At 31.1% G+C, this 16,852-nt stretch overlaps 1 protein-coding gene across 1 annotated transcript in view; it reads left to right on the top strand.

Annotated features, from left to right (window-relative positions):
- The window catches only part of LOC136984356 (obg-like ATPase 1), an 82,395-nt gene that overhangs the window by 59,457 nt on the left and 6,086 nt on the right, over nucleotides 1-16,852 (top strand). The window contains exons 3-7 of the mRNA XM_067281314.1: nucleotides 4,482-4,564; nucleotides 4,812-4,872; nucleotides 11,050-11,177; nucleotides 15,692-15,867; nucleotides 15,966-16,043. Of these exons, the coding sequence (XP_067137415.1) occupies nucleotides 4,482-4,564; nucleotides 4,812-4,872; nucleotides 11,050-11,177; nucleotides 15,692-15,867; nucleotides 15,966-16,043 (526 nt within the window). The remainder of the gene's footprint in view (nucleotides 1-4,481; nucleotides 4,565-4,811; nucleotides 4,873-11,049; nucleotides 11,178-15,691; nucleotides 15,868-15,965; nucleotides 16,044-16,852) is intronic.

Here is a 16,852-nt window from a genome sequence, read left to right as displayed (position 1 = left end):
AAATTTGGTATAATCGTATTAAAAAAATCTCAACAATAACTATACAATTAATGAAATTTCTTTACATCCCTGAAGTCTCCAAAATACCATTAATATACTAAAATGTTATTTTCTATTGTCAAATAAATCAAGAAATATAGTGTCTGATTTTTCCATGTTTATGTTTTTTGAATATCCAGCTAGCTTACATCAAACCATAGCTTATCTGATACAAGAAATGATGACAAAAATAAGAAGATAACCTGATCTGGTTTATTTATAAGGTATTCAATTTTTTCATGTACTTCAAAGAATATTTTTTTATTAAATGGTAAAGAAAAATTGAATACAGTCTATCCTTAACTTACAATGGGGGTTATGTTTCAAAAAACATATCATAAGTCGTAAATATCACAAGTTGAAAATAAAAATAAATAAATAAATAGGCCATATACAAGGTTATACAGTACTAATGTTAATGCCACAGATCCAGACATTGTGGCAGTCTTTAACCAGGCGAAGCTCATCCCCACTTTGCCCCAAATGGAACACCTAAGATGGTTGGAGGCTGTTCACATATATAAATCTATCCTTATCGGCACATGCATCATTTATAAAGAGGAGTTGGTTTTGTCGGTAGCCTGGCAGGTGCTGATTGACACCGATGTTTAAATGTCAAGATCTGCCAGCCATACAAAAGCACATGCGCAACATGACAGATATTTCACAAGCATCGGATTTGAATGATTCATCAAATATTCATATTCCAAATGTTTTATGTTCCATCAGAATTCCTTTTAACCCCTAAAGAAGAACTTTGGAGAGTTCGAAAACATTAGTGGTGAACTTTCTCTTTTGTTTTTTCATTGCACATTGGTCATCAGTTTTATGGGTACATTATTTACTGTAATGTTGCATATTGTACAGTATGTAACATGAGTGTGGGCTATTGTTGATTGCAATAGCCCAAACTCATAAACGATAGCCATAACTGCTGTGCTTAGATATTATCTTAAGCTTTTCATTGAGATACAGTGGAGCATTTTGCAGACAGTCAGTATACTGTAAAACACAAGATGACATAAGATGGTATATATAAAAAATAGTCTCAAGAAAGATCATTAATGCATCAGTAGAGTAGCTCAAATTCAAATTCTGTTTTCCCCATGCTTTTGCTTCACTTGCATCAGCCATCATATGTGCAAAATATCTTATGTCAAAACATCGTAAATCAAGTAGCATCTGTATTATGTCATATCATGTACCAGGTACTCTGATTATATAAGATTAAATATTAATGATAATTAAAATAAGACTATTTAAACATTCATTAAATTGTTGAAAATATATTTAATAATATTTATGTATTAAATATTAAAAATTGAAATGAAATTTTTCATCCCTTGTTTATTCGGTTGGAACGCCTTTTTTTATTACATATATCTGCGTTTCGGGCCGATGCCCCTCTTCAGCCAACTAAACATTAAAAAGTGAGAGATGACTATATACAAATATTTAAAATAAATATCGTGACAGTATACATAATTAGTTTTTTAGAGGTTGTTACCTTCTAAATCCTGGTAAGAGCTTGTATACCGTTAAAAGCTGGTCCGTACCTCATTCGGTAGTTTAGACGGATGTAATAGTCCAAGGGTACGAATCTTGATAAAAATTCCATAAAAAAGGAAGGTTTAGTATCAGTCTGTAGAAGTATACGGGGTTATTCTTATTCACAAATCATATGCGTGAATACCATACCTTGAGATACGTCTGCCGGTGTGTCTGTCTAACACTGAGCTCGTACTCCTCCACCTCAAGTGACAGAAGAGCACGTATACTATTCTACAGACTGATACTTAAACCTTCTTTTTATGGAATTTTTATCAAGATTCGTACCCTTGGACTATTACATCCGTCTAAACTACCGAATGAGGTACGGACCAGCTTTTAACGGTATACAAGCTCTTACCAGGATTTAGAAGGTAACAACCTCTAAAAACTTAATTATGTATACTGTCACGATATTTATTTTAAATATTTGTATATAGTCATCTCTCACTTTTTAATGTTTAGTTGGCTGAAGAGGGGCATCGGCCCGAAACGCGTTATGGTAATAAAGAAGCGTTTCCAACCGATAATAGAAAAGGATGAAAATTCGCCCAGTGCATCTAAGTATCTAACGCCACTATCATGGTGCCAGGTACTCTGCATTATATAAGATTAAATATTAATGATAATTAAAATAAGACTATTTAAACATTCATTAAATTGTTGAAAATATATTTAATAATATTTATGTATTAAATATTAAAAATTGATAATTGAAATTTTATATGCTCCTATATAATTAGATTGTATTAAATTTTGATTTTGTATAATCTAATTAAATTTGTAGGTATTTAAATATCAAGAGCAGCTTGTTTTTATTACATAAATATACAAATTTGTTTTTAGTTTGTTCCTAAAAATGTAAGATAAATTTAACTGAATGATTTACTTAACTAATAGAATACAAACAAATTCAACTACTCAAAACTGGAAATAAATTAATAAACACTGCACAAATAACCAATATCCAGCAAGAAGAAATTACTAGAAAGTAAATGTTTTCACCTGTGTTTAACAGACATCATGCTCATAAACACAGTTGAAAACAAATAGAATACAAATTCAAATAACATTTTAAATTAATTGTCAAATTTTGTTATTTAAATTTGTTCTATTAGTCAAATATTCTATTGTAAGCTAAAGATGTTTCTCAAAAAGTCAAAACTGTTGTCTATTAAAAAAATTAATTACTAAATTATAAAGTCAAACAAATTATTAATATTTAGATCTACTATAAGTATATTTTATACTAAATTTAATCTAATAGTTTTTTAAAGTTAAGCAATATTTTAGTATGCATAATTCAAAAAGCTGAGTTCTTTTATAATCATTGTGTTAATTTTGAGTTGTATTTAAAATATTATTGATTTATTGATTGTATAAAACAAATAAATATAGCTGTACATTTTACTTTTAAACAATAACTGACTTTACTCTTTTTTAGAAGAAATATATAGTATAATATTGTTTTACACATAGGTTGCATGTCAGCAGATAACATATAAAGCAAACTTAAGCATAAATTTATGCTCTACCCTAAGTAATCTGATAATTGCTTAGACATTTATACAATCATTTACAGTTAATAGAAAACAATTAAAGTGTGTTTAAAACATATTTCTTATTTTTTACTATAATGAATAGCATTTATTTCAATGTTATTGAATATATAGAGCAAAAGTTTACTATACAATATTGGGTACACTAGAAAAAGATACGTGCAAACTAGGATATTCACCATAGTGAGTAGCATTTCAGTAATTCTCCATGTTGGGAATGTCATATGCTGGAGAAACATAATTTGCTGACTTAGCAGTTAGGTTCAGTGGTATCCAAGAGCAGGTTAACCAAACTATTTGCCAGTTGTGAAAACAAACATGAATCTGCATACATAAATCTCATGTAAAACAAGAACTTACTATACTGTAAATGAAAATTTAAACTCATATTGTCATTTGGTGATAAAATAAAAAACTGTAAATTCACAAACATACATTAATAAATAAAAATAATACCATTTTATTATAAAAGCTACGCATGACATCTCTCTGATAACTTACATATTAATATTTCTATATTTTTTAATTTAATAAATACAAGTTATATATATATTCAAAATATTTAAATTTTTGACAAGGAATATTATTTAAATTCCCACAATACTTAATTATAACAGGTTTATTTGTATTGCAGTTTTTTTAAAATTAAATTTTATAAGGAAAAGAATACAGTGTTAAATTACTTGTTGTAATATAATGAAGAAATTTTAGAATTGAAATCTTTTTAGTATTATATCTATGCAACAGATAAATTATATTTATTTTCAGATATGTGATGATTTTCTTACAAATTGTTTTGTATATTTTAAAAATATTAAAAATTTTTACTAAAATTAATTATCATAGTTATCAAAGGGATTTTTTAAATAACTTCAGAAAAATGATATAATATTTTTTGCTTGTAATATTATGTAAATTATTTACAATTATTTGTTTACAATATAATGAATTTAATTGCTTGAAAGATTTTTAGATTATTTTGGCATATTTGAGAACAAATTGATTAAATTTCGAAATATTGTTTGAGAAAAATAATTTGAGGAAAAATGATAAATTTCAATCTGTGTTATTTATAAGAAAAAATTAATTTAAAAATATTACTTAAAACTGTTCTAGTTACAGTTATTTTTAAGATAAATTTTCCATAAATAATAATTAACATCATTAGTTTAGTGTCAGATTTATATAAATGTCATGAATAAATTTTAACAAATTGATAATGTTTAATTATCATACATTATTAAAATTAATAATCATGATACAAGTACTGATAATTTTCTTATTGAAATAAATAGAAAAGTTTTTCGAATACATTCTCTTCACTTTTATTTTTAGAAAATCAACATTCTTTAATGTTTTAACTGCCAGTCAAGTTGCTGCTGAGAATTTTCCATTCTGCACCATTGATCCTAATGAAAATAAGTATTTAATAAATTTAATAATTTTATATTTTTGGAAAATACTTTTTCAGATTATAATATCGTAAATTATGTATTCAAAAACTCATTATTTATGAGTTTAAGAAATTAACATAGTTTAAATAATCAATATTATTTTAAAAATTACATTGCTATTCAAAATGAAAAATTGACTTAAAAGTACTTAAATTTTAAGAAATCTTACACATTTAAATAATTGAGAGCATTTGATTATTGTTTTAGATACGTCGAGTACCTGTTCCGGATGAAAGATTTGATTACCTTTGTGAATATTTTCAACCTGCAAGGTAAACTTCAAATTTTAAATATTTTAAATAAATTTTGTAAATATGTAATATAATTAAAATTACTTAAATCTGCTAATTTTAAAGTTAGATAATAAGGAAAACAATTTAAAAAATTGTATAAAAATTGAAATATACAGGTATCCCTTGATTAACACGGTTAATTAATCTCTCGATGCTACCGTGCATACCAAACTCATGTTAATCAAATATGGTATCTATGTTAAGTAAAGACAGCTGTTAAAACCGCATTAATTAAAACTTCTGCCGCATATATAAAGGGATTCCTGCAATTAATTTTGCGCCTTAATCAAATCCCTTGTTAAGCGAGGGATACATGTAGTATATATCTTTTTTATGTTACAACCTTATATTGAAAAGATGCTTTTTTAATGTTAAAAATGAGAACAAAATAATTATAACATAAATTGCTACATAACAAATATAATTTCTTGAATTTTTTATATATAAGAAGTGTCAAGGATTTTGAAAGCAGAAAATGCAAATTAATATATATCAGTTTTTAATTTTGTACTTAGATAATACATATTAAGGTTTTCTTTTTAACATATTTTCTAAAATTTCATTTAGAATTTTCAGACAGAATATTTTATTTCTGTATGATTTATGGAATAATTTCAAAGTTGATTATGTTATGATTATGGCATGTTTGTTATATTATTTTTATTGAATTTTTTTGAAATATGTTTATATTATTTGATGTGTGTGTGTGTGTATATATATATATATATATATATACATATATATACACACATCATACTTTTGTATGTGGAATATTATAATTTCTCTTATAATCATTATTAAAGTTTTACATTTGATCTTATGATTAATGTACTGTAAATTACACATGATTTATGTTGGTGTATTTTCTAAAATTCTTAAGAACAAATATTAATGATGTACTCTGGTATTAGAAGTTAGTATATTATGCTTTAATCTTAAAAAAAAAAAGGATGTAAAAATTAATTCTCTGACATCTAACTTTTGTGAAATATTTTAATTAATTTATTTAACACATTTAAATAAAATTCCAGTTTAATAGCTGATAAGGAAATGAGAGCAATGTCATCCAATGCCAATTAATACCTTTGATTTATATACACTTTTTGAATTTAATTTTAATTAATTATCTTCTCATCATTCATATAGTGTGTGAGATATTTATTAGCCGGATTTTCCTTTCTGATAAATTTCCTTCAAGCAACTCAACATCAAAATTTGATTGATTCCCATATTGATAAACATTTCATGATCTACAAAAATTTAATTGCTTTTTTAAAGAAAGAGTAATGATTAATTTTATGGATATTAAGTATAAAATAATATCAGAGTTTAATTTTCATTAAGTTTTTTATGGTCTAGTTGCAAAAGTATTTAATTAGCTGTATAAATGCTATATTAAAATATTTTATTTTAATTAATCTAAAGAATTGCAAAATGTCTATTTTGAATAAATTATAACTTCTAAATATACAAATATTTAAAAATTAAAATATAAATATATATAGAAATTAAAGTATAATTCTAAAACAAGGATTTAAATATTCTTGGATTCTTATTTTATATTAGAAGTTTAAGTTGTTTTACCTGAATTTATTGTATTTAATAAATTTAATTAAGTATATTGATATACAAAAATGTGCTTTTTGTCAAAATGTTTTGTATTTTATATGGTGTTATTTTCTTTAGAAAAGGGAATTTATTATAATCTGTTTTGTACATAACTGTATCATCCTTTAAATAAATTAATTATCTATAGTTTAAGAGAAGAAACTGGTTTATGAATTTTAAAATTGTTTTACAGTAATTGTATTTCTTAAGTTTACTATACATTAAATATCAAAATAAATACAAAATTATACAGTATCCTGTTGGATAAGGGGCACAATTAGGAAACTATTTTGGGGTGTGGTTGTTATGCAAAGGGAAATGAAGCATTTAGACAGATGTATGGTTTGCGACCCAAGGGTCACATCGAATCTGTCACAAAATATTTTAGGAATAAGTTACGGATGATTTAAAGTATTTAAAAATAATTTATTTGGATAAGATGTATCAATTCTATATTAATAGTAATAAAATAAAAAAAAGGAACTGTTGTAATTATAATTTTTTTTATAACTCATTGCCACTTTCTTAAGTGGCTCATTCTGACATATCATGCATCTGCTACATTGTGCTAGCTAGCTAGTTTGGGTGGTCCAACATCATATTTGCTTCACTTTTTTACCTCTGTAATTATGTGAAGAAAATTGATATGTAATGGTAACTTTAAAAAGGCAATTCTGCATCTTCCAACTGGAGTTTCCCCCTCTAATCTTAGCTTTCTTAGTCTTAAGATTGCTTTAAGAAAATTGCCAAGCAGATATGATATAGGACAAACACAATATTTTGGATTCTTAGTTTTATAGTTTTTGTTAATTTTGAATTATTTTCATTTCCTTATTAAAACAAAACAATTTAATAGAAGGTTTTTAATAGAAATTTGAATTAGAATTTCAAGTTAACTTTGATTATTCAATATGCTATTGCAGTGTTTGAATATATGTAAATATTTAAGCAATAAACTTTAATACTGTACATGCTTTATTTACATAGTATTTTAGGGAGATTAATCTTTTTTTTAAGAAATACTGATTTAAAGTGGTGGCACAACAAGTACAACAACCCCTCCTTAATTATGTGGAATGGGTGATTTATAAGATTTAATTTTTGTAATTTAGAAAAGATTTTGTTATTCTGGTACAACATGTTTTTCGATCAACCTATTATTACCCAGTCACTTCATAGGGTCAGCAGTTCTTAATGGCCACGACCCTACCATGATGCATCTGTACGGGGGGCAGCTTCTTAAGGGCCGCAAATTCTCCAAAGATTAGTATCGCTCCCGTGAAGGGCTCTTCTATTAGTAGGGATATTATATATTGGCTGAGATCACAGTATATTTTATTCCTAATTTATACAAACATCCTAATGACGTGCTTATTTAATTACGTTTAATTAATTATAATCAAAATATAATTAAATAAATGATAGAATGACGTGATCATTCAATTCGCAATTTTTTCTGCCGAATTTAATTTATAGGGATAATATCTGCAATATGAGAGATTAATTACGGAGTTTAAAACAGGGAGTTGCGTTGACGGCCATCTGATAAGTGTATTTTAACGAATTATTTAATTTTTAAACATCCGAATTTTTTAGAATTTTGAAAATCGATGGAATGTAATAACTATTACAATTATATCTGAAGATGAATTTAATTTCACTTTTATTCTCTCGCTATTTAATAAAGAAGAAGGAGGGGGAAAAACAATTAAAATAGAGACAACTTAAGATTTAATTGGAGTATTAAAATAACATAATGAATAAGAGAATTATCTTATTTCAACTCCAATACATTGTTGACTGATATTAAGTAGAATCCCATCTGTGTCGAGTATTTCAGGAGCAGCGAGTGCATTAGCCAGGCACTTTCAATCAACAAGGGGCGAGCATCTAATGGATAAAGTGGGTTGGGCTGACCACTGTCTAATACTAGCATACGTCGTAGTTGTTGGGTGGTAGGAAGTGATAAGGGGTTGGCATACAGCATGCCAGACAGCTCTCTCCCCCGCGCATCCCCTTCTGTTTTCTAACTATATAGTGCACTCACTCTAATTATAACGATTCATCTATCCTCTGGTACATGGGAGGTCCAGATATAAGCTAAACACTCATGTAAATATACGAGAACCATCCCGACAGGGATTTTTTTAATAGATAAAAGGCTCGGTATCTCACCTGATTTGCGTCGTCGGGTGTGGTGACCGAGTGTCTGTCACTAGTTTGTCCGGATTGCCAACTGATGTCATCATTTATGGAGTTAACGACAGCGAGGGGATTGCTGCCGTATGGGCGTGGTTCTCGACATCAAAGATACTGATTGGACAGTCACTGGGGAGTCATTACCACTAAGTTGACCTTCTGCGACACGGTGTCGGGTTATTTGGTATCTTTGTAGGTTTTTTGTTATACACGCTAAAGAGAGACATTTTGATTTGATTAACGACAACTTCTATTATGGCAGACGACTTCTCCGTTCAGTTCCAGGTGAAGTCTTAGGTTGACGCTGCGATGTTCATCTATGGAATGTACAATTAATCGCACACGGAGTTTGCATACTGTGATAAGTGTGCGGGCGAAAAGGGAGAGGGATGCGAGAATCATTAATCATACGACAGCCCTAGGCAGTGGCTGTCACGACGGACAAGTAGTCAGATATAAGAACGACTTCCTACACTTATGCAGCTTGTCATAGATGGTTTGCACCCGTTACACTCGACTGAAATAGAATAATTATCCAAGATAGTTTCTGGCAATTGTTGAATCAAGTTGCTCTTTCTTCCTTACTTTCATTTAAATATATATATATATATATATATAAATTCTAAACTTCGGATGTCATAAAATTAAATAGACTATATTTGACGGGTAGTAAGAGATTAATCATAGATAAAGAAATATCTGTTTTGAGTTGTTTTATCTCTGAAACTAAATTAATAAATTGAAAAATATGGTAGCCCTATAATTTTAATACAGAAATTAATCAAAAGTCTCATTCGAGCGGTTTCGACCATCGTTTACGGTTTCTTCTGTAGAACACATTATAAAAAATATAAAAATAAAAAAGGCATACTTAGTTTTGTGCTGTACAGGACTCGATTTTTATCTACCTGGTCTGCCTTTCTCCTCCCCCTTCGCTCATGATAAATGATTGCCACGTAATTTCACCTCAAGATAATTATTGTGAGATCAAAATAATGGCTTTCCCTGAAGCCGAGACGTAATTTTCACACATCCCCCTATGTACTGCCATGTCAGGAATTTGATCCTGTCCAGCGATAAGAGGTGGCTGATTGCTCGTCGTTTATCTGGACAGCGGATCGCGGTTTTGCCTACTAGATTAAACACACCTGGAACGAGTCGGAGAACAGGAAAGATTAGCATGCACTTTTGCAACATCTTTCCAGGTGTTAATGGACAATTCGGCATAGTTCCACAAGTCATATTATATCGATGCTATTCGACTTCTTATTGAAATCCATCTCGTTGAGCATTTGAGAATGATTAAGGAACCCCACCCCTGTCGCTTAGAATGTTTGGGCACGGCCACCTGATGGTTCTGACATCATCATTCAAACGTTGCCCGATACCTCGTCCCATAAATCATACGGCAACGTTGTCTTATCTCTCACCTTCTATTACTGTAATTTGGGACTTAAAATCCTCGTGGCCTGAGCCCCCTCCCCTCCCAAAACCTCCTCCAGTGATCAAGATGAATTAACGGCCCGTTTAACTCCCTCCACCGAGATAATGGTAATCATCATGAGACCTACAAGACGTGACCCACCATTGGTACTAAATGTGTAAATATAGAATTTTATATCCACTTTTATCCACAATTTTCACACCTAAGGGCATTTCCACAACCTTTCGTTTCGTAGCTTCTGAAAGAAGCTGTTGTACTTAAGCCTCGGAATAGTGTGGAGCTGCTAGGATTGTACGACCAGACAGACATCTGGCCTTTTTTAATTGAACTTATTGCCTTTCTCATCTTAACTTCACACACCTGGTGGACAGGTGTTAGGTTACGAGATATAACGGCAAAATGCTACAGTCGCGAGACTTTTATTATTAAAATCGGTTCGGACTGAGGTACACTTATCGATATGCCATCTTTTTCTTAAGATGGGGCACGCCGCCAAATCACTGCTAGCTAGAAGAGGGACATAATTAAGGGTGGTGCTGGCTGGAAGGTATCTGTGCATCAGGGCACTCCTCCCACATTGAATTGATGTGGTAGTTGTCATGTTTTTACGCTGCCATCTGTCATGGTCCCTGTAAAATAAAGTGACGGGGAGGTGATGCTCTAGACAGGAGGTGGGACACCTGACAACTCCGTGACGTCATGCCGACTTCTACTCTAGTTTGATACAAGGTCAAGGTCATGCAACATTGTCATTCTACAACTTAGATCTTTGCTATCTTTCACAGTAATTCAGTCGTCTTTTAGTCATACTATATTTCCGCATTCTAAAAGAAAGGTTACGAAATTTTTCTTTTCCTTTACTCCGTTAGTAATGCACATTTCTGTTTTTCTTTTCTATCTTCTAGCAAAGTTCCGGCCTTTCTTAACGTAGTGGATATTGCTGGATTAGTAAAAGGAGCGAGTGAAGGCCAAGGGCTGGGTAACGCTTTCTTGTCACACATCAAAGCTTGTGATGCTATTTTCCACATGTGCCGTAAGTTTATTTATTATTACTTTAATAAATCATAACTTTTGTATGTAAATAAACTGCTAAGTTTTTGTAGTTTCAGATTTTATCATTAGATTCTCGTGTAAATAATTTTATTTGAAAAATATTAATGTATGTTTTAACAGTTACAGGACAGTACAAATAAAGCTAGTTTAGAAAAGATATTTTGTTCTAAATCAGCCATTTATTGGTAAAGTGAATTATGAACCTGTTGATAAAGAATTTGTTAAAAGTGTTGTAAGACACTCTTCTAGCTAAAAATATTTATTGATGGATCCAATTTGTGACAGTTTGTCAAAAGAATTCATTTATTCTGAAACTTATACATTTGGAAGACATTGACAATACTAGAACAAATATTGTGCCTGGATGGTCTTTCTCTGCCATAAGTCATTCCGCCTACCTCTCCATTAATCAAACTTAGATTTTCCAGTAACCACCCACCTTTGGCTGGATAGAGAGAAGACATTAATCTCTCGGAGTCCGAAAAGTTGTGGAATAATACTTTGAAGCAGAAACTGTTCCTCTGGCACAAATATAGATTCGAGCAGGGGTCAATTAGCGACCGAATCCTGGTATAGAAAAGGTTTAAGGTATGGGAAGCTGGACAGTTGGTGGGCCCGAACCTATCAGCTAACTGGGCGTGCCATTCCATCCTCATCCTTTCCTGTTGATTGGACGATTACAGAGTAGAGGCCGGGTAGATCCCTCGATATTGCTCCCGAGGGGCGGGGTATCGCGTGAGTGCGTGTTTGTTGTGTAGAATGTTATGATTCACACGTCAGAAATTCTCTCTGCGTTAATTAGTTTCTACAGCCGTAATCTGGACGCTGCAGATGTAAAGTCTACGCAGACGCAGTACCGATATTGAATTGAATGTTCTTTTTCCAACGGCCGCTGTATGTGTCATATGGATTCCACGTGCAACACACACATACATACATACATACACACACAGACGCACACACACACACACTGCCCACCTCTACACGAATGATTAAACGGACGCCTCGGGCCTCTATCATCTATCTTAGCAGAGTTCTGCTGTCAACTGGAGATTACAGGGTACGCTGCGTCCGCCATCTCTACGTTCTCCTTTAATTGCCGCTAACGTTTACGGGACCAGACTCACGCGAAATTTTCGCCCTGCTCTTTCCCCACATAGAGTTTGGATTTTGTTTACCCTGACGGGGATCCAGGGCCCTGCGGATACGAACCATGGACCCGCATCAAATTACAGGGTTGTTGGGTTGGATGGGCGGATCTCCCAGGTTCCGTCCTTTCTATCCATTACTTGCGGAATATAATCCGTGCGGAAGTAAAGAACTTCCTTCCCACGGTTCTGTCAACAGGAAATTGCCATAACAATAGACAGATCAATGTTTTTGTCCACTCTTCCTGTAAGAAGTGGCAGTATTCGTCGAAGCCCAAATTATATTGGTCGAATGGGTTATCAATTCGTAAAGAAACAACAAGAAAGAAATAAAATAGAAGCGATGCCTATTACTGAATAGACAGAGCCAAACTTGACAAGTCGGTAATATCGTAACGGGGGTGGATCGCCTGACATCGGGTGACACCCCGGGGGAGTTTGGGAAAGCGTCCCGTCTCTATCTCCGACCTAGCCTCTGTTCCTTTAATTGTATGTAATGACATAATGAAAAGGTAAGTGGATTTCTACCGCTCTCTCATGAGTTGCACTCCCGAAGAGGAGTTCGATATGTTTGTCTTTTTCCCACTAGACAGATGGAAAACATTTTTGTTTTCTAATCACTTGGTTACAAATTTTGAAGCAAGAGTTTAAGATTCTTTTTTACTCGTAAAATTCAATGAAAAGGATAACTTGTTTTATTAAAAACGTCCGAATGAGTTTCACTAATTTTAGTGTAGAGACCTTTTTAAAGCTGAAAGCTGAAAGCTTCGCCTCTATTCGAATCCATACTATATTTTAATTATTAAGAAAATGAATGGATATTAAATAATTAAGAAAAAATTTTATTAATTATTAATTAGAGATGAAAGTATAATTTCAAATAAATATATAAGCTCAATTCTTATTAACAAAGAAACTCAATTTATTGGGAAAATGGTGCTTAGTTTTAACAAAAACGAAAGGTTTTCTGGAAAACGAGATATCCTGCCGTGTCTTGATATTTCGTGATCACAATCAATCAGTTTATTTTTAAAATAACAATCTTTGAAATGCACAAATATACTTATGTTATGATTTATATAAATAGATAAATTATATTGAAAATCCCTTAAATTATCAGAAAAACTGTTCCTAAACATTCTTAAAGTATTATGATTTTTAATATATTGAATGGAATAAGAAAATTTAAGGATTAAAATTTATAAATTGCATATACTATTTGACTTCTGTTTATTTAAACTAGTATTTCTGCTTCTTTTATTCGTATATGAAGAAAAACTTACGAAAGTTTAATTTAACAAATTTAATTATTTAATGTGAAAATCTTAAATTAAAACAAATATTTTCACCAAGTTTTATATCAGATTTAAGTTTAATCCACACAGATTGGACGAATCGTTGGACGATTTGAACGTTATAATGTTTTCAAGTCTGACATTGGACAATGTTACATTATCAGAAGATTAAAATAAATTTGAATTGAATTTGTTCTGGATACTTAGTAAGGTAGATTATGCTTATTTTTGTTTATTATGGCGAACCTGGCCCGCAATATATAATCGGAAAATGTGGATGAAGAGGAATAAAATGTCACTTCAAACTTCTCATGAAAAATCGGAATCGTCGAGTGTCGAGACAGGATACAAAAATTCTACTGAATTATTTCAACCTTTCAGTTATAAATGAATTGCCAGATTGCGACATGTTAAAAGATATTTTACGCTGAGAACGATTCCGTTTTTAACGTGATTCGTATTCTCATTACTTTTCGTGGTTATTTTATTGAGACTTATTCTCAATTGAAGCTAATCATACAGCCCATTTTCCTCATTGTCAGTGATTCCTCCGATAAAGATCCATTCATTTCAGCTACAAATGAGAATATAATTTCTGTCGTTGCAATGTCAACTGTATTCTTTTGTCACTACATATCTGTGCTTTCTACCCCACGTTTTTTCACTTTGAATCTTGGATGATTTATTTCTATTTCTTGAACAAGCTTCTACAAAAGAAAAATCTGTTCAAGAGATGCGTTAATCGAACAAGTTTTTATTTATTCGCATTATCGCGTACGCTTAACAACGATTTCTGTCTACTAAATATTGTGCATTTGCAGCATTGAAAGTGATTTGTCATCGTTTATCATATGAACCCGACGATAGTTCTTCCCATATACAGTATATCTTGTGTAAATAGAAATAGTTAACCACTCAATTCATCTTGGTCGGAAGCATAATGGCATATGACGCCGGGGCCTAAGGGTTAGACGTGAGGTGTCCGTCCTGGCAATTCCATCTACCCATTTGATAACTTCCCGATCGCACTCAACAACATACGGTTTCTGCGGAACGTTGTAGCTCGCTCTCTCTCTCTCTCTCTCTCGTTAGAATGTATCGTTATCGGATTTTTTATCGGGCTAACCCCGTGACGAGTCGTGAGTGGAGTTTATACGTAGTACCTTTCCTCTCGGACGGACACGTGTCGCGTGAGAATGTTGTCGTGCATGTCAAGTTGTCAGCGCCTTGTAAATTTTACTAACAAAAACATTCGATTATAACGAAAGTTGCGTGAAAATGTTAAATATACAATGCTTCACTAATATTTTTAATAACTCTCATTAATTAATTTGTCGGTTGAATTTATAATCTCTGTGGAAATGCAGTTGCACGTCGTTAGGACGAAACCTTTTATTTCAGTGCGTCTGGCAAAAATAAACTGGAATACTACTGTTAATTTTACATACATAAATAAGTATGTAGCTGTGTATACATTTGCGTCAATGCAATTCTTTTCAAACCGTTTCATCTCATGTTTGCATTTAATGATCTACATCAAGTTATAAGCGTTTTTACAGTTATCTCTCTTTTCCTTTTTTACCACAAGACTTGCATATACACGATATGTAAGAGACTATCCAAGATTACCTACTAGTTTAAGATAGAAGCATTACGTCTGCCATTGGACATTATTTGAGGAGGGGAGAATTCTTATGAATTGAATTCTTCGTATTGAGTTATTAAAATTAAATTTTATTTTATCAGAATACAGAAATCTTATAAATTAAAATATTCTATAGTACATTTCACCTCTATTAATCAAAAATAGCGGCATTTTTAAGATTTTTATATTAATCTAGTTACTCATCACACAATACCACACACACTATCAAATTATATCAATAGTAATCTTTTTCTTTTATAAATGAAATAAAATGGCAGTAAATTAAATTGTTATTCATTTATTAAAATTTATGGTTAATATTATAAAATGAACTTATTAAAATTGTATTACAATTCGTTTTTTGTGATTGTTAATTTCAAATACATTATATAAATGTGTATTTTAGGTGTCTTTGAAGACGACAACGTTTCCCACGTGGAAGGAGACGTTAATCCGGTGAGAGACATTAATATTATTAACGAGGAACTTCGCTTAAAAGACGAAGAATATTTAGTGGCTCTAATAGAAAAAATGGAAAGAACGGTGTTAAGAGGTGGAGACAAAAAAAGTAAACCTGAATATGTAAGTCTCTAATATTAATAAATAAAAGAAAAAGAAACTTTGGAAAAACGTAATCCGTAATAATATTTTCCCTCTTTTATTTGTTATTTTAATGACAGGATATACTATGTAAAATAAGGAATCATGTCGTAGAAGAAAAGAAACATGTACGTTTCGGAGATTGGAACGCAAATGAGGTAGTTCAGAATATTGCAAATGCTTTCGAGAGCGAATATTTTGTAATAAATAATGTAGGGTGTCCAAAAAACTGTATATACACTTTGATTTTTAATAAATCCTACATTTATTTTAATAATTTTGTGATTTAGAGTAAATCATACTTACAGTATATAATAGAGAATTGTCAGACTATCATTGCGCAGGCATGACAGTGCACGAACTTTTGTGAATATGGGCTTCCGCAGAAAATTTCCAGGGGGCAAAGTTTGGAAACAAATAATTACATCAATAAATTTTTATTTAATTATTTAATTTTTGGGGTTTTTTTCAGAAGTAGACTAGAGAATACAGTATTACATCAATAAGAAAGACAGACGAAGCATCTCGTGGTTGAGGGTATTAAGGTTACATATCGCAATCGCTTAACATTATAATTGTTGGAATTTCTTACTCGATTTCAAGAGGGGCCCCGTTTGTCCCCCTCTGAGGACGTCCATATTTGTGGCATAGTTCTGTCCAGAGTGAAATATTTAGAAAATAATAATAATAATAATTTAAAAAATCTTCATTCTTTTCACAAGTGAATTTTGTAAAGAAAAGAAAAGAGACGAATAGCATTTATGAAAATGTTTAGGGATTTTATTCAGTATGAATGCGATTCAAAATTTTAATGACGGTAAGATCGAACTAATTGGCAAATCATATTCTGATCGAATAGTTAACGGGTTCTGATTAGTATTATTATATGAAATTATAATGTAAATTATTAAATTAAAAAAATAAATATAGAACGTATTAACAATCAAAGCGTGTATACATTTTTTCG

The sequence above is a fragment of the Centruroides vittatus genome, unplaced genomic scaffold, assembly GCF_030686945.1.
Source record: "Centruroides vittatus isolate TY-2023 unplaced genomic scaffold, ASM3068694v2 contig_914, whole genome shotgun sequence".
In the NCBI taxonomy this organism is placed as follows: domain Eukaryota; kingdom Metazoa; phylum Arthropoda; class Arachnida; order Scorpiones; family Buthidae; genus Centruroides; species Centruroides vittatus.
This window is presented reverse-complemented; position numbering and strand designations above follow the sequence as displayed.